General features: G+C 39.2%; 1 protein-coding gene across 1 annotated transcript in view; it reads right to left on the reverse strand.

The window, feature by feature from the left end:
• The window catches only part of KCNK10 (potassium two pore domain channel subfamily K member 10), a 53496-nt gene extending 42268 nt beyond the window's left edge, over nucleotides 1-11228 (reverse strand). Inside the window, exon 1 of the mRNA XM_059848188.1 lies at nucleotides 11177-11228. Coding sequence (XP_059704171.1) covers nucleotides 11177-11228 — 52 coding nt within the window. The remainder of the gene's footprint in view (nucleotides 1-11176) is intronic.
• Nucleotides 11229-23124: the final 11896 nt, after the last annotated feature.

The raw sequence follows: 23124 nt of genomic DNA on the forward strand, positions 1-23124 counted from the left end.
CGAATACTTGATAGAGGTTTGTCTTGTGCTGGAGTGAGATTGTACACTCACTGCTGGAGGGCAGTCTGGATTTTGTTTCCCTTGTTTTTGCCTTCTCTCTCTCCTGACCTCTCTTCTACCCTGCCCTCCTCCAAATCCATCCATCTGCTCTTGTCCCTCACTTCTTTCCAACCGCGCTGGCAGCATGGGTGCTAGCACATCCCTACCTCCCTGTTCAGTTCCTCTTCTCAGCACTACCCTTCCCACTGCCCCCGACACCTGAGCCCATGTCCGTGTGTGACAGGGCTCATCAATGAACTTCAGGAGAATGAAAAATTGAGCACAAGAGCATTACAGTGAGGAGCAGGAAGTACTGAGGGGAGATTAGAAGTGATTGACAGGGGCAAGCCCCAAATATGGAACCCTCCTGCTTCAAGACTGGCGACTGTGTTTGTTCCAACACACTCATTGGCAGCAGAGCTATTATCAGCTTTATGAGGCTATTTATAGAGAAACTGAATACAGAGAAACCCATGAAAAATTCTCACCTTTCTCTTCCTGAAATAAGACTAAAACCAATAGATCATGCTAAAACCTGTTTCCCTAGCAATAATTCTTCCTCCTGCTAAAATTTAGAGTTCTAGTTCATGCAGGTCTCTGCCCTGCCAAATAGGAAGCAAGTGCTTTTGGCTCAAGATCTTGAGGTGTAGAGATGACTTTATGAAAAAGAGTTCCTGTCAAAAGAAATGACCATCATTTTTCCTCATTAGGTAACATAGAGAAAAATTGAGTTTTTGTCAGTATGGTACAAGAACCAAGGAATAAACAGCTGCTCTCTGGCTTTCTGCAGATTTCATCCTTCAGTGAACAACAGACAGATTGAATAGTGATGCTGCTATTTATCCATAATCTTCTTTTTACAGACTAAGCCAAAATTTTTCATTACATCATTTTGTGCTTTGTATGAAATAAGTTGTAAAGTTTTCATCAATAGGTAGTGTTCCAGGATTCCAGCAACATTTAGGAAGAGTCTGAATCTCCCACCACAGGTTTTCAGCATGTTCCTCTTCAAAGTACTCACAGGATGATCTAGGGCCAGGGATTCTGCTGGGATCTTCCAAATATTCTATCTCACAGATTCAGAAAAGAAATTCGGCCAATGGTGTCATGGCTAGGCCAAACAGTCAAGGAAACCTAAGTCTTGGAATTTAGCATAAGAAGGCCTGTGTACAAAGGGAAGGGCTTTCTTAATAAAAGAAACCTAGTGGAGAAACAATCAAGTAGCAGAGACAACAAAGCAAAGATTTGTGCTGGCCTTCCTAGAAGGAAGCTATCTAATCTACATTGAAATATGATTGATGCTGGCTGTCTGCCAGAGGTACAGCCTTACAGTGGAGTGAAGGAATTTATTGTTCATCTCATTCATGAGAAGGGGACTCTAGCAGCACCACTGACTGAACATCAGGCTAGTGGTGTGTCCCCCAGTCTGACTACTGATTAGGATCCATAGAAAAATACTTCGAATTCAAGAAAATTTCATTAGCATTTTAATTAAGTGATAATTTCTCAAGTTTTCTGTGCAACAGCAATAAAAGTGGATCTTTCCATGTCCATGTGGCAATGGTCAGAAATCTTTTAAGAAGCACATTGCTTGGGCTGTTTCTTAGTTCACTGGAGCTATACTATTTGCATAACTTGAGGATCCAATCTATTTTGTGGTCTTAAGTTCTTATACACATTAATACTCTTATTTAAAGTGAATGAAATCCTCCCAATACTTTAAAAATCTATTCTGGAACAGGATGAAGAATACATATAGGACAGGTAGGACAAAATTAATCTATGCAGAAAATATTTTTCACTAGGACTAAAAAGTTGCTGTTTGAAACACATTTATTCAGCATAGGCATTTTTATATCCTCTTACTATAAATTCTTTATAATACACACATTTTTCTACTACACTTTCAGTGTGTAAGTCAGCAGAAACAACCCTTGTCTCATTTATTTGCTAGGCTGTAACTTGGATTACATCCCATTAATCTGTCAATACAGATGTGGTCAAATCGATCAGTGCAGCCTAGAAAGACTCTGCTGACCCTAAACCAGCCATTAACTGAAAATCCTCCTGGCTCCAATAAGCATATTTGTCTATAGCTCCCTAAACCTAGAAGGTTCTTAGAAACTTAGAATACCCTAGAATTTCAGATACCTACTTATATTTAGCTGTTTTATTGTCCAACTAAGTCACACTCAAGTGGTGTAATTCAGTTGCCCAAACCACTAACAAGTGAGAGGTTATGAGATAACCTAACTGGCCTAAAGCTGTGCTCCAGAAAGGCAGAAGTCTCCCTTAGGTCTATTATCACATATACCAGGCCTATACAAATATCTCAGCTACTTTAAACCCCCTTAAATGTCAGCAGATTTTTAGAAAACTAAAAAAAAAAAAAAAAAACCTAAAAAAAAAAAAAAAAAAAAAAAGTCTGGTAGCAATGAGAAATTCAGGTCACCAAGTTACATGTCAGTATATCATTGTAATCCAATAAACAGACTCTGTTTCCTATGAAGACAAATTAGGCTGTAGGATCATGAAGAGGTGACTCTGAGGTTGTTTCTGCAGTTGTCATGATTGCTGCTACTCAAGGCCTCTCTGCCCAATGCTTTCTTGCGCAATCCAAACTTAGCAATGTTAACATTTAAGTAATCAGTGAAAGATCTGGGTTAACCTAGAAGAACATCTTTGAGATCTTCCTGCTCCTTCCTGCATTTCAGCTGGCAGCTTCTGCAGTACCATTTCTTTCATAATTCTTTCATCAATGAGGTCTTTCACACACAGTAGTTAGTGACTGTCTTTTGTTTCTCTAAGATGAAAAGCTGAAATCTGAGAGGTTAAAACCCTGGACAAGCTGTCAGCATGTATTTTCTGTTTTCAAATCACACTAATATTATTATATTGCAGTATCAAGTAAGAAATAATTCAAACACCCTTCAACCACATAGCACAGAAACTTCAAAAACTCAGTGGCACAAGTTTAAGGGGCCAAAATCCAAAATCCTCATCCAGTAAAGTCAGTGGCATGTTGTTTTTTCTTCCTAGGGAAGAAAAGATGAGTCAGTCCTGCTGAGATATGAACATATGGCTCTAAAAAACCCAGGTACTAAAAACCTGGTGCTTAAGGCATTGTGATGATCCTGTAGGACAGTGATACCATAATAACTTGTATTGCTTTCCAAGAATATTTTTTAGGGTGTTGTCTTTTGTCATCCTCTGCTAGCAAAACAGTCTATTGTCTTCAGCAAAAAAAGTATCACACAGTCCTGCATAATACACAGACTACCAGAAAAAGAACTGAGGTAATTTAAAGCTATATTAAATGCATCCATTTGGGAACAATATAGAGGAACAAAAGGGAGAAACATTAAGCTTATATCTCCAATGAAAGACTAGTCAAATAAACAGACCACCATCTAAGATAGATACTTAATTCATGAGCTAAAAATATTCTGTAATATGTCCATGAGATTATTTATAATGTGATTTAGTTTGGGTCACAGAAGAAGAGCTTGATACGTGCCTGTGGCACCAATAAAGAACACAAAGATATTTCAAAGATTTTTAAAATATGAACTATGATATATGCTTACTTCTAAGAGTCAGAAATAACAACATGTGCTTGAAAACAGTGAATTCTCCTTGAAGGCAGACAAACTCATCTTAATATCCACACATTTATTTTCTTTTTACAGCATTTGCAGCCTTACCACAGGTACGCTCCGTTCATTCAGCATTTTCTGCACCTCTGTCAGCAGATTTGACCCTGTCACACTTTGTACCCAGTCGTTTGTAATCCATATTTCCTGAAGCAACTTATTTTGTCTCTCTTTGTTAGGTCTTTATATCTTTTCAGATACCTTCCAAAACTTCAAATAGCAAACTCTCACAAAATGCTAGAAATAAGTATGTCTGGATTTCAAAAAAGAAATTGAACCACACCCAGATTTTGCAACTGATTACTATTCCTATTCAGGACTCCAGATCCTAAGTGCAGCATGTTTCAAGCCCTTTCATATATGCTATATGTCACACCTCTTGTCACAACTCCAGTTTCCAGCAGGATGTTCCCTTTCCATTTTAAAAGCAGAAAAATAAAATTAAGCCAGGCCTGTGCATTCTCTTCCACCTTTTTATTCCCACATATAGGTTTTGATAACAGATTCTATTACCCTACTAGCTTTCATTTCAACTTCCAACACCATGATATACCCACATTGAAATTTCTACCCTAACCTCAAAATTGCACCAATGTTCTCTTATACTTATCATATTTTAGGACAACTGGATAATGTATATTAACACATGTAATTGAGACATTTTGCCAACAGTAAGATTTGTAATGGCATATGGATTGATTAGCAATTAAAGAAAAAGATGATATCTGAATTCTTGGTTTCAGCATTCCCAAACCAAGGAAAGTCGCTAAATTCTGTGACACATTAACATGGTAAGAGATACATAGTTCAATTTTGAAGTATATTTTTGTTTAAATACTCTGAGTTGATATTTGATTGTGAGAAAAGCAGTCCAGAAAGTATGTTTGGAGAATAATAGTGGTCCATGGACTAAAAAGGATTGGTACTACCACACTGAAGTACAAGGGTGTAGGATATATGCTGTTCTCGCCTGTTATTTTATCTCATTGGGGTAACCAGTGAGAACTGCATGGCGCATCATTTATGAAAGTCAGCAGGTTCATCTTAGAGCAGGTTTCCCATTACATTATAGACAAACTACAGAAGTATAAACAATGTCTCAGGAACTGGGATATAAGCAGCCTCTGTTTGACAAAGGCCAGGTCCCAGGATGTTTTCAACTCCTACAGAAAACAAAGACCAGAGATATTCCTATGAAAAAGGTATTTTAAAAGGTGTTATTTAGCCTTTTGCTGAATGTCCCTTCTTTTACATAAAAATTCTATATAAAAAACAGACATCTGTTCAGCATTCATATTCTCTGCTTTGGCCTTTGCTATTACACTGAGATTATTATAAAATAAAGGTTAGGCACTTGCATTACAGTGAGGTATTTAATAATCTATCTTAAATACTATTGTGTTGCTTCTCCCTTTCTTATATGGACCTCATTTTTCCGTTCCCAGTTCTGCACTCCAGGTGCTTACCCTGTTTAGAGCACAAAATCTAGGGCCCCTGTTTTCCCAGTAATTCCACACTCCCTTACTCTTAACTTAGTAGCCTGCAGCAACGACACAGTTCTGTAAAAATGAAAAATTGCATTTTGCTCACACTGAAGTGAGTGGTAAAGGTCCCAGATTTGGATTAAATAAAGAGGGTAAGAATTAAACTGTATTCCCATCTATACGCACTCTTCTGTCTGAAGCTGATGTAGTCCACACACTGCTACATAAATCCACATAAATGCCAAAAGTTGAACCAAAACCTGCCCAATTACAACTGCTACATATATCTTCATCCCAAGAGCAAACTCCTTCACTTCAGGTAGCATCAGTTTTTTCAAGAGCTGCCCAAGGGACTTTGCTGTCCAAAAGCCGTTAACGGATTACTCTTGAACATACAAAGCAAAAAAGAGCACTGGTATTCTTCACTGAAATCATAATCCTGTCCTAACCTCTTCAACTGATGACAATTCTATTGCTCTTCCTATCTTAGACTTACAGCTTACTATTGCCTTTGATTTTTTTTTCATTCCTTTTTCCTCACACTACAGATGACATCTTAATGATACCCTACCCTCCATATTTCTTACCTTGACTAGAGTTCAGTCTTCCTTCACTACTCCAAGAAAGCTACTGTCAAGTCTTCTGCTCTGTCACTTTCTTACTACTAATTTTACTTTTCTGAATCCTTTGTTTTACCATAACCAGGGCACCCTAAAGACAACAATGAGAAAACTAATAGCTGTCTGCAGACTTTCTTTCTCTCCTCCTAATTCAATTGTATCTTTCTATCTTTTATCACACTGGTGTCCACTGGTGTCCTGTTCTCTGCAGGTTCCACATAGTCCTCAATAAAGTTCTGATTTCTTTTTTTCATTCTCTTCTATTTGTTTTCCAAACTCTTTAAATTTTCCACCTTACTGTATTTGGCACTATTGTGCCTACACCATGCATTCCAGGAGTGTCTTCTGTTTTCCCAGTTTATATCCTCCTTCAGATTTAAATTTAATTACATTTAAATAAACTCCCTGCAGTGTTCTACAATCCATACTTACTAGGCACAGCAGTACCAGTCTATCAGATGGGTGGGTAAGTAGCCAATATGACTTTGTGGTACAATTAGCACAGGGTCAGTACCCTCTGACCATGAGTCATTGGCAGGGATCAGACCTAATTTTTCACACATTACAACTTCCCAGAACAGTCTTCATCTACTGAGCTAGTAACAACCAACTTGCTAGTGCAGAAATATATTGTCTAACTCACAGTTGCATTCTACTCCTTTTTACATATCTCCTTGAAAACAGAGGACAGAAACCAACACCTTTATTCTGCTCATCTATGCCTTTCTAATCAAGTTTACCTTCTGCATTGGGCTCTTCAAACAAAGGAACAGAAAAAGCAGGTACTGCAGCAATTTGTAACACTTCACCAGCAGCATCAATTTAATTTGTACAGAGTACGGATGTTGACGATTTTTCAAACAGTCATCAAGGGATGGTCCAATCCTTACACCTGATACCTGCATGAAGACATTTGAGACTCAGCTCACTGTCCCACACCATAGGTGTCCAGTGCTGCTTGAGGTGTCTCAGATCTGAGAAATCCCAACATCAGAAAAAGGACCTATGGAAGATTTGAGCTTCTCTGAAGAAGCAGCTGGGGAATATCAAAGGTGTTTAGATACTTCTAATGGGAAACTCAATTGACTGCTCAGTGTCTGTAAAGAAGAATAAATGATACTAGTTTCCTCTAGTTGTAAAGTGCAGAGACAAACTTATTTCTTAATTGAAGTGATCTGTGTATGATGACAGGCTGTTTTGCTCCCTGCTAATTGTTTTAGCATTTAATTGCAATGCATAAGCTCTTCTTTCAATAGCAGTTTTAGATTGCTCTAAACAAGTTAATTATATTTCACAACACCCTTGTGCATTAGGGAAGTATTAATATTCCTGTTTTCCAGTCTAGGAAAAAGGGAAGACAAGAAAGGGTAAGTGGCTTCCTGAAGGTTAAACAGCAAGTCAGTAGCAAAATTTGAAGAGGAACTCCAGACTCTTAACCACAATTTGAATTTCCCACAGACCATTAACTCCCATCTAAGGATGGTAATAAATACATGATTTTAGACTTTCAAACTGCAAACAGTGCATTTGTGAAAGGATGCAAGAACTTGAATGCAAACTTCAGAGTTCCAAAACTTTAGTGTTGAGGTAAACATTGAGCTGGATATCCAAAAAGCTCTGACAATCTATAACACTATAATGACAGCAGAAACTGCAGGCACAAAGGAACAAACAAGACTGAATTCCATTTGCTCCCTGCTATGAGCATCACAAGACATCCTTCCCTTGAAAAAGACATCTCACCCTCACTCTAAAAGATAGTCACACTAGGGGATAATTTCTAAGCATATTTGAAACTGTCTCAACTGTTTTTTTTTTCCTACAAAGAAACAACAATTTTAAGCAGATAATTTTCAGGAAAAAAAATTTGTATTTCTGTAACATCCAGATGTCTCAGACAGGATGAGGGACACGCTTTTTGAGGTACTATATAAAAATACATGTGCGAAGAGATTACGAGCTAATTCAAGCACAGAAAATAGGTGGGTGTAACAAACAGCAGTAAGACTGCAAAAAGAAATATGAACAATTATGAGAATTGAAGTCTTCATATATTGCTAAAAATCCATTCTTATATTCTGGAAAGTATAGACGAGATTTGCACCAAATTTGAGAAGCGACAATAAGAGATCGGCAGAGCAAATGATTCCACCAGTAACACAAAATAGCAAGCTTGTTTTTTAAAATGTAAGGCCAGGTACTGTGATAACATTTACTCCTACTCAATATGTCCAGCGCTCCCTAAAACATTCTTGAAGTACCTGCTTGGGGTTTTTTTAGTCATTTCTTACCCTATTCATTCTCTGAATATTAATTGCATGGGTTTTAATCAATATTTATCAAATTCTAGGGCATATTTCACATTGGATTATTAAGGCCAAGTCCCAATGATTTTTGTGATTTAGTTTAATCTGTTTGTTAAGGGCTTCATATAGTTTGATTGCCTGATTTAGTATGGAGACTTCACTGTAGGAATCAGGACTTAATACTTCCAGATTTATGAAATCTTTGGTTTATATAGAAAACACACTCAGGATTTACATGTAACACAGAGATATACTATATGTCCAAGACACATGAAGATAATACACAACATGATAACATCACAGTTTGGTCTCCAAGCCCTGCTTGGACCAGTTTAATGGCTAAGAAATCAGTGTCCCATCACCTGTCTGTCAGACCATTCTTCATGTCAATTATATTCTTTTAAACATCTTCTCTCCACAAAGTCTTTCTATGGTATATTGATCTTTACGGTTGCAAACTGAGAATACCAGTTCTATTCCAGAGGAGAGTCACCAGCAACCCCTAACCTATTTATCTATGTAAATATTTATAATTTAGTTAGCATTATGGAGTTGAACATTAATTCATTTCAATGACTATCATTCTGACCTGGGTTCAAACCAGCAATATCACCAATTCCAATCCAGCCATATCTCCAAAAAAAAAGGGTCCCAACCTTTGGAAAGGCATACAGTTTCTAGAAAATATTGCTTGGAATGATCAGGTCTAAACAGTCTTTGAGATGCCACAGTCTTTGGGCTGCTAGCTTGCTGGCCAGGAGCATCAGTTGATCTATTCCAAATACTGTTAGCACAAGTTATCACAATTCCTACCATACAAAAGTATGGAAACTGCATGTTTTCTGGCTGACAACCAGAACAGGGCACAGTCGTAAAATACACTCTGAAATGAGCCTGCTATTAGAGTGAGAAAGCTAACTGGACATGAACTGTGCTCTAATACTTAGGAGTCTTCGCAGCCCTTCACCGCCAACTCTCGACACATTGATTGTTGTATCTGAGAAAAACTACTTCAGCTCTTAATTCCAGAGATACCACACAGGATACAAAACATAACATCATTCTTGTATGTGCAGAGGACAGATTTTATGTGTGATTGTAAATCAAATTCATTTTAGAGTTTTTAGTTATTTCTCATAGATCATTGCTAACATTCATATTTACATAAATATATTTTTGTTTCAAAAATAACAGAACTCTGATCTACTTTGTCTTCTACACTCATAATTCTTCAGTGGGACTGTGTGAGTACAATGTCACCGCACTGTTCCTCTGATGGTTAAAGGACTGGGACTTTGAAAGCTTTTCCTTGCCAAACTGCCTTTTTTCCATTACACCAAATTTTATCTATTTTCTGAGTCTCTTGGAGAATTAGAAAATAACTAAAATAACTTTTTTTGCTTCCTTTGAGGCAATACATCAGCATCCTTTCTGTTTACCTAATAAAGTCTATACACTGAGGGGAAATAACTGGTAGTTTTAGCAGGCAGAGAGGAAATCTGCCGGGTTTAGGGTCTTTTAACTGCTACACTACTATGATTTTATCACATCAGTAAATTGTGGCCAACCACCTGTTGGATCCATATGCTTTAAAGCTGATTGCCAAGAATAGGAGCTGCACATAGAATGCCATCATACATCCTTCTATGTGCCTTGTCAGAGAAAAGAAGGAGAGAGATTTTTGCATTAAAAGACATTTCGCAATTCATAAAATGGATTTAAATTAAGCTGCAGCAAACACACATTTAGAAAAGCACCTGGGTAGACCAAGTTTTCACCACAAAGAATTTAGACCCTAGGATAAGGAATATATTGTTATTTAAATAATCAAATCTCTGTTAGCGCTACTACCCATGTGTTCATTAGAAAGATGAGGGCGGAGGAGGCTGATGTGTCAATTTCAGCCTTCACCTAATTAAAGATGTACTAAGGCTTAATCTAACCCTGAATTGGGTGTACAGCAGATTGTTCTGCCGTATTCCTTCTATAACATGAGAAACTGCTTCTAATGTTTCATTTTGCAAATGTGAGGGCATGGAGGATGACAGGCAAATTGACCACTAAAACCAAACCTGTGGAATAAAGAGGAACAATCAAAGCCCGTGTTATCACTTCATAATTCCTGCAAGCACTGCTGTACAGCAACTGGCTGCCAGCTGTTCTGCTGCAAACCTCAGCAATGGCTTCAAGTTGTTCTGCTCCTGTACCAATGCACAGAAATATGACACACCAGTGTACAAATTACCAACAGACTTTTTTCAGTCACTTCTGTAGGATGCAGATGAACCTCCTCCCCATGTCAGGCAAGGAGACTATTTGACTGTGGTTTATTTTTAAATACTACTTGGATCATCTTATTGAAAACCACTGCACTGGCGTAAATCTCATTCCTCCATCACACAAACACATTTCCTAAGATTGAGTCCAAACGTACCTATGTAGTTAATCAAACTATCCACTTAATCAGTTGTTAATAGGACACAGCAAAGTGTGTAAAGGTCCCTTTGGGCTCCCTTATTTAATGTGTCATTTTATACCATCCAGACTAAAGCTCTGTCCACACTAAAGGTGATATTGCTGCGGCATTCTGCTCCTGCCAACAAACACGTGCCATTGAGGAGCCCTGAACAAGCACTCACATCTGTGTCCACTCCTGTACCACCCATTTAGCAGAGACAATGATCACTAGAAACAACAAAGGAGCCACTGATAAAACAAACAATGCTGCGAGCCAGAGATAACTGCCATGCCAGCCAAGTTTGCCTTGAAAATACTCAAGAAAAAGGGAGAGGGGGAGGCAAGATAGATATCAAATATAAAACTGTAAAACTTATAGCTAGAACAGGTTTTAGCCATGCAGCCACCCAACCCCACATCTCAGCAGCATTTTCTAATGCACTTCTATAGGATTGAGCAAGAAAGACTGAGCAGTGCTCTTGGGAAGCAGACAAACATCCAACGCCTCCTCCCTTTTGGAGTCACATAGTCTGCTACAAGTCAATAGACACATAGAATAATAATAATTGTTATTACACTAGTAATGATAGTAATGATAGTAGTAGAGAATCACCAACCTTGAGGATCCCAGTTCACCTGTTTTCTTGGAGTCTCAATTGGAAATTTCATCGCTTCCTTTTTGCAAAGGGAGTAAAAAGAATTAAATAAATTCCCAACCTTCCTGTCTGATGCTGCAGTCAAACAAATTAATTTCAAATTATAGGGAGCCTGCGCTGTTTGACAGAGGGAAACTGGTGGTTGCCAAGGAAAGAAATACACAAATAAATCGAAGAAGGTGGGGAGGGGCGGGCAGGGGAGTGGAGTGGAGGGGTTTGCAGGCACCCCAGCACAGAGAGGGGTATAAGGGATGGACTGAGGACAGGAGAGAATGTGGAGGAGCAGGAACGGAGCAGACTGAGGTAGGCAGCGGGTCCAGGGTGCTGCTGGCTCCTGGGGAGGCTCCCGCAGCTGTTTCGCCCCGTCCACCTGCAGATGTCAGGGTGGCGGGGTCCCCGCTGCAGCGCGGCCCCGCTGCTGCGCCCACCCGAGGGGGACCCGGACTGGAGAGAACGCAGGCTCGCAAGGATCGGGGAGTCGTCCAGCCCCCCACGCCCCCAGAGACACCTCCCACACGTGCACAAGCTCCCTGGCCTCAGCCATCCCCCAAAAATGAGCGCACCTCAGCTCAGCCCCGGGCACTAGAGGGACAGCAAAAGTCAGCCATGGGGCGTGAGCCGCAGCAGCGTGGCTGGGGCGAGGCAGGGGCGAGGCTGGGACCACCCCGGCTCAATGCAGCAGCAGCCTGGCTCGCCCAGGAGAGCCGGAGCAGGAAGAAGAGAAGGAGGAGGAGGGAGCCACCCTACAGCTTTGGAGGGAATTCACGGAGCCCCTCTCTGCACTGGCATAAAAAAGGGGTGGGGAGAGTCTGCGAGTCCCTTTGTAAGAGGCAGTGGCGGGTGCCTAGGGAGGGGGCAGGCTCCGGCTGGTACTCACGAGGAATCCTTCCCGGGAGGGGAATGCAGCCTTGTTTGGCGGAGTTTGCAGCCGGAGACACGCTCGAATAAGCTACGAGCAGCAGTAGCGGCGGAGGCAGCACATGGCAGGAGTACGGCAGCATCCAGAGGCTCTGCAGCGCAGGGGGAGGGGAAGGGCAGGGGATCGTCAGAGCCCCCGAAGGCTCTGGGGACCAGCACCGGGTACCCCGTAAGCCAGGGCACCCCCGCACCCCTTTCTGTCCCCTATCCGCACCGTGGACAGGGACAGACACTTCCCGTCAAGGCAACGCCTGGCACAGCGGGGCTGTGAGATGTGGCCAAGCTGCAGGGAGGGGGCAGGAGGCTGGAGGCTGCTCGAACCTGCCCTAAGCTGTCAGGGGCCTTCGAGGAAACGGAGGACACTTGTGCGATTACCAGGCACTTGCTTCTTTCCAGATCTGCATTCTCCCTCCTCTTCCTCATTCTCCAGGCTTTCCCTCAAACCCAAAACAGGCTAGCTACACCAGAAAGGTCTCCAGTTCCAGTTACAATACATGCCCCAGCTCCCCCCGCTTAGCCAGGAAAACAAAAAACCCCAGCCCCTCTGGGGGCCTGAAGGAAAACTGCGGGATGTTAACCCTGTCCTGCCTATTCTCTTCCACAGTGGAAATCAATTCTTTGTGTGAAGGGGATCCCCTGTGGGTACAGGGGATGGTTTAGTGGATGGATCCACAAATTCTCATAAGTCATGGTCAGAGACCCATACCAGAATCAGTCCAGAGGTCCATAGACCTTCCAAATTTTCAGGAAATGTGGTTGGGATCTAAACCTGGTGCCTGTGATAATTTCTGCACTGTTTTTTCCTGTATTTTTTTTCTCAACTGCCCTTTTTCTGGTTTTCTTTTCTATCTGTTGCTCGAGGTTTGCTCTGAGCTAACCTCGTAAGACCAAAAAGGAGAAATCTGCCCTGGCAAAGAAAAAAAAAAAAACAAACAAACCCAAAGCAGTCCAAAATGTGTGACTCTCCTCGGGAAACTCTTACTGTAAAGACTGGCCCACTCTTTTCACATCCACATTGTGAAACTAAATCCATGCTTTCTCCTACTCTTTGTTCAACCCTAAACAGGAAATCAGTACTGGGAAATCCACACTTTCATTTAGTGCTGATGTGCAAGGTCCTGTAAAGCAGCATGTAGTTTGAAGAAACTAGATGGAAGTAATGCAGCAAGTTTTCTTGGGGGAGGTGCTAGGAGTCTCTCCTTTCCCTGATCTGAGCACCCCTGTGGCTCTTGTTTTGTGCTGTACAGGAGGAGGAGGGAGAGGCTGCTCTAAGGGAGGACATGGTGAGAATGATAATGAGCCTGCTCAGTCAGTCTGAATTTGAGATGATTGCAATGATGACATCAGTAGCAGAAGGTATTTCCTTTCAAGGAAACCACGATGCATTCTGAACACACTTAGGGATTTCTGTTGACATTACTTCTGCAAACTGAGTGGGAACAAAAGTGAGGGTAGGCTTTGTTAATTGAGCTGTGTAATTTCTTGAATTATGGTTACAGTAACCTACAAGGCTTCAGAAGCTTTAAGAACCCCCAACCAGTCCAGTTATCAAATACCTATCAATAAAGAACAATTCATGTATTTACACACACACTTGCAAAATATATATGTGTGTGTGTAAATAACTTTTCCTTAGCATGCAAAAGTTTCCAGCTTACTGGCATCTTCCTTGTATATTACCAGGGAAAACCTAACATAAAGACAAAGATTACTCAACTGTGTCACCCTAACCCAAGCACTAACCTGTCCCTCCACCATAACTATCAGCAGTTAGCTGATGAAGTGTATTCTGCCACAGACACCTGCCCACTGAGAACTCACCTAAGATAACCAAACTGAAACAGCCCACTGATAAGCTGACAGCATTAAATTCCTGCTAAGACATGCAAGAAGTCTACAGTCTGGAGGTGAATTCTTCAGGTTCTTACCAGAAATGCATCCTGATTGTTACTGGCTAAAGAGGAATTGTCATGAAAATGACATGATGGAGACATCTCACAATTGTCTGGCTTACTGTAAAACTAAATAGATAATCATAACACAATACCATATTCATGTTTCTTGTATCCCCTTAATGTTCCCATATTCCCCAAAAATGTCTGTAAGCTCTACATACTTGCTCTAGCTAAATGACAGAGAAACCTTGTGGCAAATCATTCGTGGTCTATCAGGTACATAAATGCCTCATGTAATTGTTTTGCAATTTTTTTTAACCATGTTATGATTGTGGAAAACTTGCTCAATTATTTCAGTGCCTCAAACCTGCAATTTTATTGAGTGGGCCAATTTATTCCCAAAGTAACTCATTTAAAATCAATGGGGTTACTCCAGAGATAAATTTGGCATCTTTCACTGACAGCACAGCTGCTGCATAGAAACGTAACTATTATCTTATGCAAATAAAAGGCCTTTCACCCCTCAGTGATGTCATATTCTTATGACAGGGAGAACTGGTGCCTTGAAGCTATAGTGTTTCAAGCTGTTACTCTGTCAGCTTTTATAAGTTAAGTGGATTCAGTAGTATTTAATGTTTAAATGAAAGATCACCAAGAAAAAGAAACCTGTTTTAATACCTGGACAAGAATTTTCAGGATTTGACTGGTCTTCCTAAATTCTTACTTCTCATTCAGGGTTTACTGTTCAGACTTAAAGACCTCAGAGCTGAAGTTAGTTGAAAATCAGTGCCTTAAAGGACAGGGCCTGTCACAGTCACAACACAAAAGATAAAAGGCCTTCTATTACAAGCCATTACATTGAAAAAAGAATAAAATGCTGAGTGCCCTTTTACTGTTCATTAGTAATATGGTATGAGTGATTTAGAAGTGAAATTGATGTAATTAAAAGAAAGCACTAGAAAAACAGATTAATAAATACTTCTTATAGCTACTTAAATCTTGTGAGCAGGAACGGGAAAATAACTTGATAGTAGAGAGAAATCATATGTAACTTGTATGTTCCATTTCTTAGAAGCTCTGAAGAAATGAGACAAGGCTAGATGGAAGTCTAGACAGTCTTTGTCTAGACTTAACAATGTACTCATTTGTGTATATAACAATTGAGTTTATGGTTACCTATACAGCTGTTTGAAATCTGGTGTTTCTAATTGTGAAGATTATTCTTGACTCAGTTTATTGCCACAGGAGTGCTGTTATTTACACTGAGACCAAGAGAGCAACTCAAGTGAACCCATTCTGCAGTACTATTAAGTTGGACAGGAGCCAGTGCAGAATCCTTTTATAATTTCTTTATTCTCTGGGAAGCTTCCTGTCAAAGAGAACATTTAAAGCCTCCTCTTTAGGATAATCTGAAAATTTCTTGTTCAAGTAGTTTTCAGACAGTTTAGTGTCATTAGGAATCAGAGAGTTAACTAAGAATCAGGACTAATTAAGGAAAGGCAAAGTGTAATTTTTATTGTCTTTTATTGCATGGAGTTTCTTATCACTTTTTAAGTTACACCATGAGGTGCCATGTTTTCCTTATTTCATGGATTATTCCTCAGAACAGAAAATTTACTGATTGGCAGAAATGGTTTCAATGAAAATGACAAATCTGCCTGAGGAAACTACACATCAGCAACAAACTATGCTGGGATGGTACCACAGCCTGTCTGCGGTTCCTTTGGCCAGTGACACTAAACAGAATACACTATGATCCTACTTCTCACATCCTCACACATCAATCATCTAAGTGCCAGAAGAGGATAAGGGGTACCTGGTTCACAGTTTGTAATCATCTTCATCATTCTTGGCTCTTTTCTGGTAGCCATTCCTCATTAGCCAGACTCCTGCTTTCAGACACCTTTTATATCAGCCCCTTTGTATGGCCAGCAGGGGCTATAGTGTAGTAGTTCCCTCACTTTTTTTTTCTATTTGAAAAATTACATGCACGTTATTAGTGCATTAGTATAGTGTAGATTTCTTTTTGCCTTATAAGAAAATATTAACTAAAGCTGCAGAGTACCGAGTCTGTCTGAACCCACTTACATCTGTTTCACATTAGTTTAATTTGACTTCAGTTCAATTACTCCTGCATCATGCTCATGAGAGAGTTACAATCTGGCTCTCAGTTTTTCCATGATGTCCCTGAAGAATTCTCCTAAGATCAAAGGCTGATATCTGACAAAAATAGCAAGCCTGATTAATAAAAACAAGCCACCAAGTTCTTTTTAAGCAGCATTATTCTCTTCCCTCATGTCATTTTTCAAAGATTTCTTACTTGATAGATACATGAAACCCTATCTTAGCCAGTTGATATCTTTCCTCCATATTAAACAGGAAATTTGGGAGTTAGCTTCCGAAGATACCTCCGTTTCTTTGCCATTAACACCAGCGGCAGAGCCACGAAAGGAGGGGCGGAGGCAGGTGGCAGGAGCCAGCCCAGCCAGCTTTCAGGACCCTGGACAGGGACAGCCTCCGCCACCCCGGCCCTCCGTTACCCACGGGTGCCACGGCGGCGGCCTGGGAGCGCCCGGGGCTGGCTGGGGTGGGAAGCAGGGCTGTGAGCCCGCCGGGCATGAGCGTCCGTGCCCCGTGCGAGAGTCCCGCCTGCCAATCAGTGCAGTGCCAGCGCACTGGCCCTGTCACTTTGTGAAGGAACGCAGCGGCAGGCACGGAGGAAAAGTAGCACACAAAATATCCAGACAGGGAAAATGAGAGGCAGCAGATGATGGACGATCAATATCAGGAGCATAGTGACAGAAGCACAGGCAACCATGTTAGTGGGGAGGTGAGAAAGGAACGGGAAAACCCCAACACTTGAAATACAAATGAAAGATCAAAGAATAGATGGCTTTCACATGAGAAGGGTAACAAGCTAGGGAGAGACTCCCTAGCTTGAATACAGAATGAAGAATAAATGAGTGGAAGAAATATATTAAACCACACCTTCACATGCAAGATGAAAATTGCACTGCTTGAGTAGAAAGGAAAGAAAAGAGAGCCAAACTCCCACAGTTTTATGTATAAGATTGTTGCACTAATGTTCCTTTGTGTAAAGCCTTCAGATATAAGAAATAAACCTACAAAGCTTTGCACTTAGAAGACACAGAGATCTTGGGCAAGAGTTCAGATTATTTTCTGTGTTGCTGCCTAGCCTGCACATTTGCTTGTTACTCAGCAGGACCAGTAGGACAAATACAGCTATGGAAGAATGGTTATCCTGCATTCTGACCTTACCTCCCACAGCCCTGACAGTGGCCTCATCAGCCAGTGGGGCAGGATCAGGGGCCATCCACACCAAAGACATTAATGCTGGTCTCAGAAGAAATGTCTTACCACTCATTTTGACTGAATACTTCCACATTTCTTAGAATCAAGTATTCCACTAACAGCAGCTGTTCCTTTCAGTGTTTTGCCATGCAATATATCGTAACAGCAGCCTATTAAAAGTGGGGATTAATGCAGCTATAGAACAGTTGAAGTAGGGAGGAACAGTCTGCACAAACACCATTCACTGTGACCAGTCCTCCTATAGCTTTCAATCGTGCCTATTTCTTTTCTACACCCAACAGTAAGGGAAGAAAGAAGCTATACTGAGCATTTGAAGGGCTGACTACAACTCTTGCATTAATCATCATCACTTTTACAGTACTCAGAAGAGCTTTACTACTTTCTAAATTCAGTAACATCTTTCTCACATGGCTCGAGTAGTAAGAAGCAGCTCCCAAAATGTGAAAGGAATGGAATTGAGATTGGAGCTGTGGAATAAGGAATGAGATGAGGCTTTCTATAGAGTCTCACTCCAACACTGTCCAACATTTTTCCTCCGCCTTGTAGTCCAGGACATGCATTTTTTTCAGCCAGATGTACAACTTTTGCAATCACTAGTTTAGCCATTGTTCAGAAGGTTAACACTGGATTTGCCTGTGTCACCTAATCTGCACACCATTGCCACCTTCAGTGCAGGAGCTCTCAGGGGAAAATGACTTTGAAAGAGGATATTTCATGCAAAATCAAATCAATAAATTATTATTCTGTTGTAGGAAGAGTGAGGGCTGTGTTCTGAGTGTAAGTTAGAAATCATCAATATTAATAGTAGGAACAGTGTGTCAGGCAGTATAACAATCATGAAAACAGCTCATGACTGTCTTAATATAATCACAAGGAAAAAGCTATTTCTGCATTTCTGAAGATGCATAGCTTAACAGTAGGTGCATCCCAATTTGAGTTTCTACACAAATTATGCATACACAAGCATCTAGAGTCACAAAAAATCCCAAAACCAACCAACCAACAAGAAAACCCCCAATACAAATCCATGAGGGGAATCTAGTGGATTTGGCAAAAAGAGAGCACTGAAAAAATTAGATTCATCCTAATACATAACATCACCTTGTGGAACAACTACCATTCTCCATTTCATTAACCATTTCATACTATTTTGTGGGAGAAGATGTAGTGGAATTACAACAGTTTAGGTGCAACATGGCAAGAGAATGCAGTGTTATTCACACATGGCATATTCTCAGCAAAGTGAGAACCTCACTGTGAATCAACCCATAGGCACTGACTTCTCACGGTTAGCAGATCTGCTACAGCCTACAGACCAAGAGGTGACATACATTTCATTCAGCTACCCATCTAAAGAAATGTGTCACTGTATATAATTATAATAATGTTCTGGACCATTTTTATTCTGGTAATATAAAGGCAAAGAAGAGTTTATGTGATTTGGGAACTATAATATATCATTGAAGATAACATATCTTCAGGTTGAAGAATAGAAAAATGTAATGTATATTAATTTCCTAAGCTAACATTTGCAGGTTGTCTGTAGGTAGCCTCCTTTATAAATATACATTTTGAATGAACACTTCCCTCAAGCCTTTTATGGAGTAATTCAGGAATGCACCCTTACAGCTGTAAACCAGCTGCAGTTACTTCTGTATGTAATGCATAGAAAAGCCTTGAGATCTTCTGTTTAAAAGGAACAATATAAACCCCGATGTATTTTTACATCTCTACATTGTATTTGTCTATAAAGATCCCACTAAGTAATTCTAATCTGCCTTTTTACTATATAAACTAATGTGATGTAGGCAATATTTACCTCCCAGAGACTTAACATTATTGAACACTCAGGTCAAAATTGCTTGTATTAAAAAAGGCATGTACAACTCTGATAAGCAGTCTGAAAGCACTGTGGGTATTTTTTTTCCTTCTTTTTTCATTATCTCAAAGAAATAGTTTCACAAGTTCCCAAAGGTATTTAGGCAAGCAACTCTGAGGCAATGACAGTTAGGTAGGCATCTTGCAGGTCTCTTAAGCACACATCACCTAATGCATCAATACTCTAACCATGCTAGTGGAATTAAAGAAAGAAAGAATTTAGCACAGCACTCTATTGGGCAGCATTTTGAGTAAAAAATGGTGATGGAATGAAGGCTCTGTCACCATCATAATTCTCTATCTGCACAAAGTTGTACTGGTGGACTCCGAGTTCAGAAGTAGTGCACAGGTGATAATTTATAGCACAAGTTTTCTGAATGCTGAGCTGGAACTCAGAGCAGCTGTGGTTATAAAACTGTTTGCATAAATTGGACTCAACTAACATTAGATGTTGCTAAATATATAAAGAGGCATGGAATTTTGCTATTACAGGTACTTGCTAAATAGATCAATAATTTGCCATTTTCAGCGCCCATTCTTGCCATTTCAAGTGGAAAAGTAATGCAACTAACATTATTTTCTTTAGCATCTTCCAGCTCAGTATCTGAAAACAGTCCACTAGCTTAAGTGAATAAGGAAAACCCTGTAGAATAAATATTATTATAGCATTTACAGATTATTTAATTGTATATGGAATGGTCTAGCACCTCATCTAATTGCATGAGACCTCTCAATACAGTGAAAAGTGAAAATGAGGTTTCACAAAACACAACCACTTAATCAGAAAAAAGAGGTAATTTTATGACCTAAAAACCCAGACTGGTATACTGAAAACCACTGTTTTTGAAGAAATAGTGTAAGAACCAAGACATACACATAACTGTAATTATCATTTTGCTTTATGATATTACACCTATAATTCCAGCAATTTATTCAATACTAATTCTTTGCATAAAACCACTCTCTTCCTCAATTACCACAAACCTCTATAAATAATACATGCTAGCAATTTCATATAACTTTATGGCAGTATAGCATCATCTTTTAATTGTAATAAATATCTCATTCTTGATTTTTTAACAGCCTAAAAAGAATAAATTACAAAGGCTCTTTAATTTTTCATTTTGTGTAAGAACAGAAACTTATACCTGTCAATTAACCTCATGCCTCAACATCCTTTTTCTGACTTCCATAATGCTCTTTGTCTTTTTTATCTTCATTCCACTGTCTTGAGAAGCAGTGGTCAAAACTGATTTAAATACAGGTATGATTATTAAATACCTATTTCAACTTTATCTAATTAGAAAGCAATTTTTTTTGCACTATGCTCAGTGCTTTTAAACATAATATTGCTTCTCATAACTGGGTAAAGACATTCACTCAAGGTAAACTACAGAAATGCTGGAAACCTATCGTTTGCCCATTTCTTGTAGGAAAGTGTAAAAAACACTGAAGGCAGTAATCACTTAAGTTGTGACAAGGCCTAAAACAAATGTGGTGATATTTAGTATTTGTCTTTTAAACATATTTTTTCATCTTCAGAGTAGTAGCATATTCACGGGACATAGAATCTTGTTTTGCTTCACTGACTTGGGATGGATATTTAAACAAGTGGGGTCTTTCTTTGGTTATGCAATGAACACAAACCAAAACCAGATTTTGAGATACAGGGACTAGGACTTTGTGCATGAATATTCTCTAAGATTGCAGTTCTTTGTTATTAAGTTTTCCAAAATGAGTAATATTTCAGTTTTGGCATAAGGGATGATGTAATTTAAACAAACACATAGTGGTAGGAGGAAATCCAGCAGTTGCAACCATTGGATACAGAACAGTCTGCCAGCTGATACCATCTTTAGAGCTGGAGAGGCTGCCATGGGAACTGACAACAGAAAACCAATATAGCTATACATTTTATTATATGACAAATGAGTTTTCAAATCAGTAACACTGCACAGTCATAACACAGAAAACATGAGTTAGTTACCAGTAATGTATTCCTCAAAATCTTCTGGAATTCAACAGAAATGGCTAGTCAAATCTTCAAGTGAAAATTACCAGTGTTGCCCACTCGCCCCCCAAAAACCCCAATCTTATTTTAACTTTAAATTTTAATTTAACTTTATTTACTTATTAACTTTATTAACTTACTACTTATTATTAACTATATTATTATTAACTTTATTATTAATTTTATTAACTTATTTAATTTTATTTTAACTTTAAATTTTAAGTTTGATTTCAAGTCAAAGATTAATATAGGCTTTAAAGTCTTACAAGGAGCCTTGCATTCAATTCCATTTTATTTTGATCATGAGTGCTTTGTTTTATATGTTATCTTCCTACTCAGACATTTTATTCCACTTAAAAAATTGCTAATGTCACTAAGACCAAGAATAACTAGGGCTATTTAAAACTTGCATTAAGCTTTAATCAGTCAAGCAACTTGTGTCTTAAACTGCTATCTCTTAAACTCCTTTTCTTATGATATGTGATTAGAACACATTGTTTGGAATTAAATTACTACATCTGCAGTAAAGTGAACAGAAATTCTTTTCCCATAACTTTCACTGAGGTAAAAAGAACCTCCTAATATTTTCTAATCCATGGTATCAATGTTTAATGCACTGGGTACTTATTGAAGAGTTTGTTGCCTTACAGTTGTCAGGTGTCTTAGCCCTTCACAGATGAAGAGCTATGTCCTTATCTATCAGACATAGCAAGATTACGAAGTTTTATAACACAGTGAAGATTCTCCAGAAATCCTTCCACACTACTAAACAAACTGAAAAGAGAAAACTTGGGAGAGAAACATGGCTTGCCCAAACAAAGCAACCAAGCTCAAGGGGATACTAAATAGCTATAAAACTCTGAACACAGTATAGTTTAGAAAGGAGGAAAATTATCCAGGTAGGGAGAGGCCTGTTGGTTTGACCTCAGTACTCTTCAAGGATATGTTTTAAAGAAAGTAAAAACAAAGGACTTGCAGAAGTAATCATTAAATGCAATAAAACCCAATAGGTTTATAAATCAAATAGAACCTGAGGGGGTTTTAGATGCACTTAGCTAAAAGGGAGACAAAACACATTTTCTTCATATGTAAACTGCAAGGATTGACATTATTAGTGAGGATCCTGGAAAACCAATCCTGAAAAATTTTTGATACTATCATAGCACATTCTGTAAAATACCTCGTTGTGCAAATTATGGGATGTGGGAATGACAGAAACTGAAAGGTATTGCCAATATATATTATATTTTGAAGAGTATTTACTAATACTGCAGATTTGTGTGGTACAAATTAGAAAGCAATTGGTATTAGCAGCACTAAGTGCAGAGGCATGCCTTGGATGAGAAAGAAGACCTGTCGTTATAAAAAGAAGATGACACAGGAAGAATGAGACATAGGAATATTAAATGAGCATGGAAAGTCTTAGAAAATAAAATTTATATCAAGCAGGTCGAAATTTCTAACGCAGATCTTACTAGAACATATGAAGGAAAACATGAACTGGGGGAATGGGAATGCTAACTTCTAAAAAGTGAACAGAAGAGCATGAGACTAATTCCACCTGAGACTAATACACAACGTTAACTACATATAAACTGATCAGGAATACAAAGGTTTTGTATTCCTCTATGGAACTGAATTTTTGAGCAAACTTTTAAAGAGGGCTGCAAGAAGAAATACATGCAACATTTAAGACAGAGATTAAACAGCTTATGGAAGAGATTTACATGATGATGTTGTCTTTTATTAAATAAACCATTATAACACAAAAGGCTTTCCATCCTAATTGTGTTTTTCTTTCTTTATATATTGTATAACTGATTTGCTTACTCGGACTAAATTAATCTTCTCCTAGTCTTATGTGGAACTGCTAG

This window comes from Haemorhous mexicanus, chromosome 6 (genome assembly GCF_027477595.1).
Source record: "Haemorhous mexicanus isolate bHaeMex1 chromosome 6, bHaeMex1.pri, whole genome shotgun sequence".
Lineage (NCBI taxonomy): Eukaryota > Metazoa > Chordata > Aves > Passeriformes > Fringillidae > Haemorhous > Haemorhous mexicanus.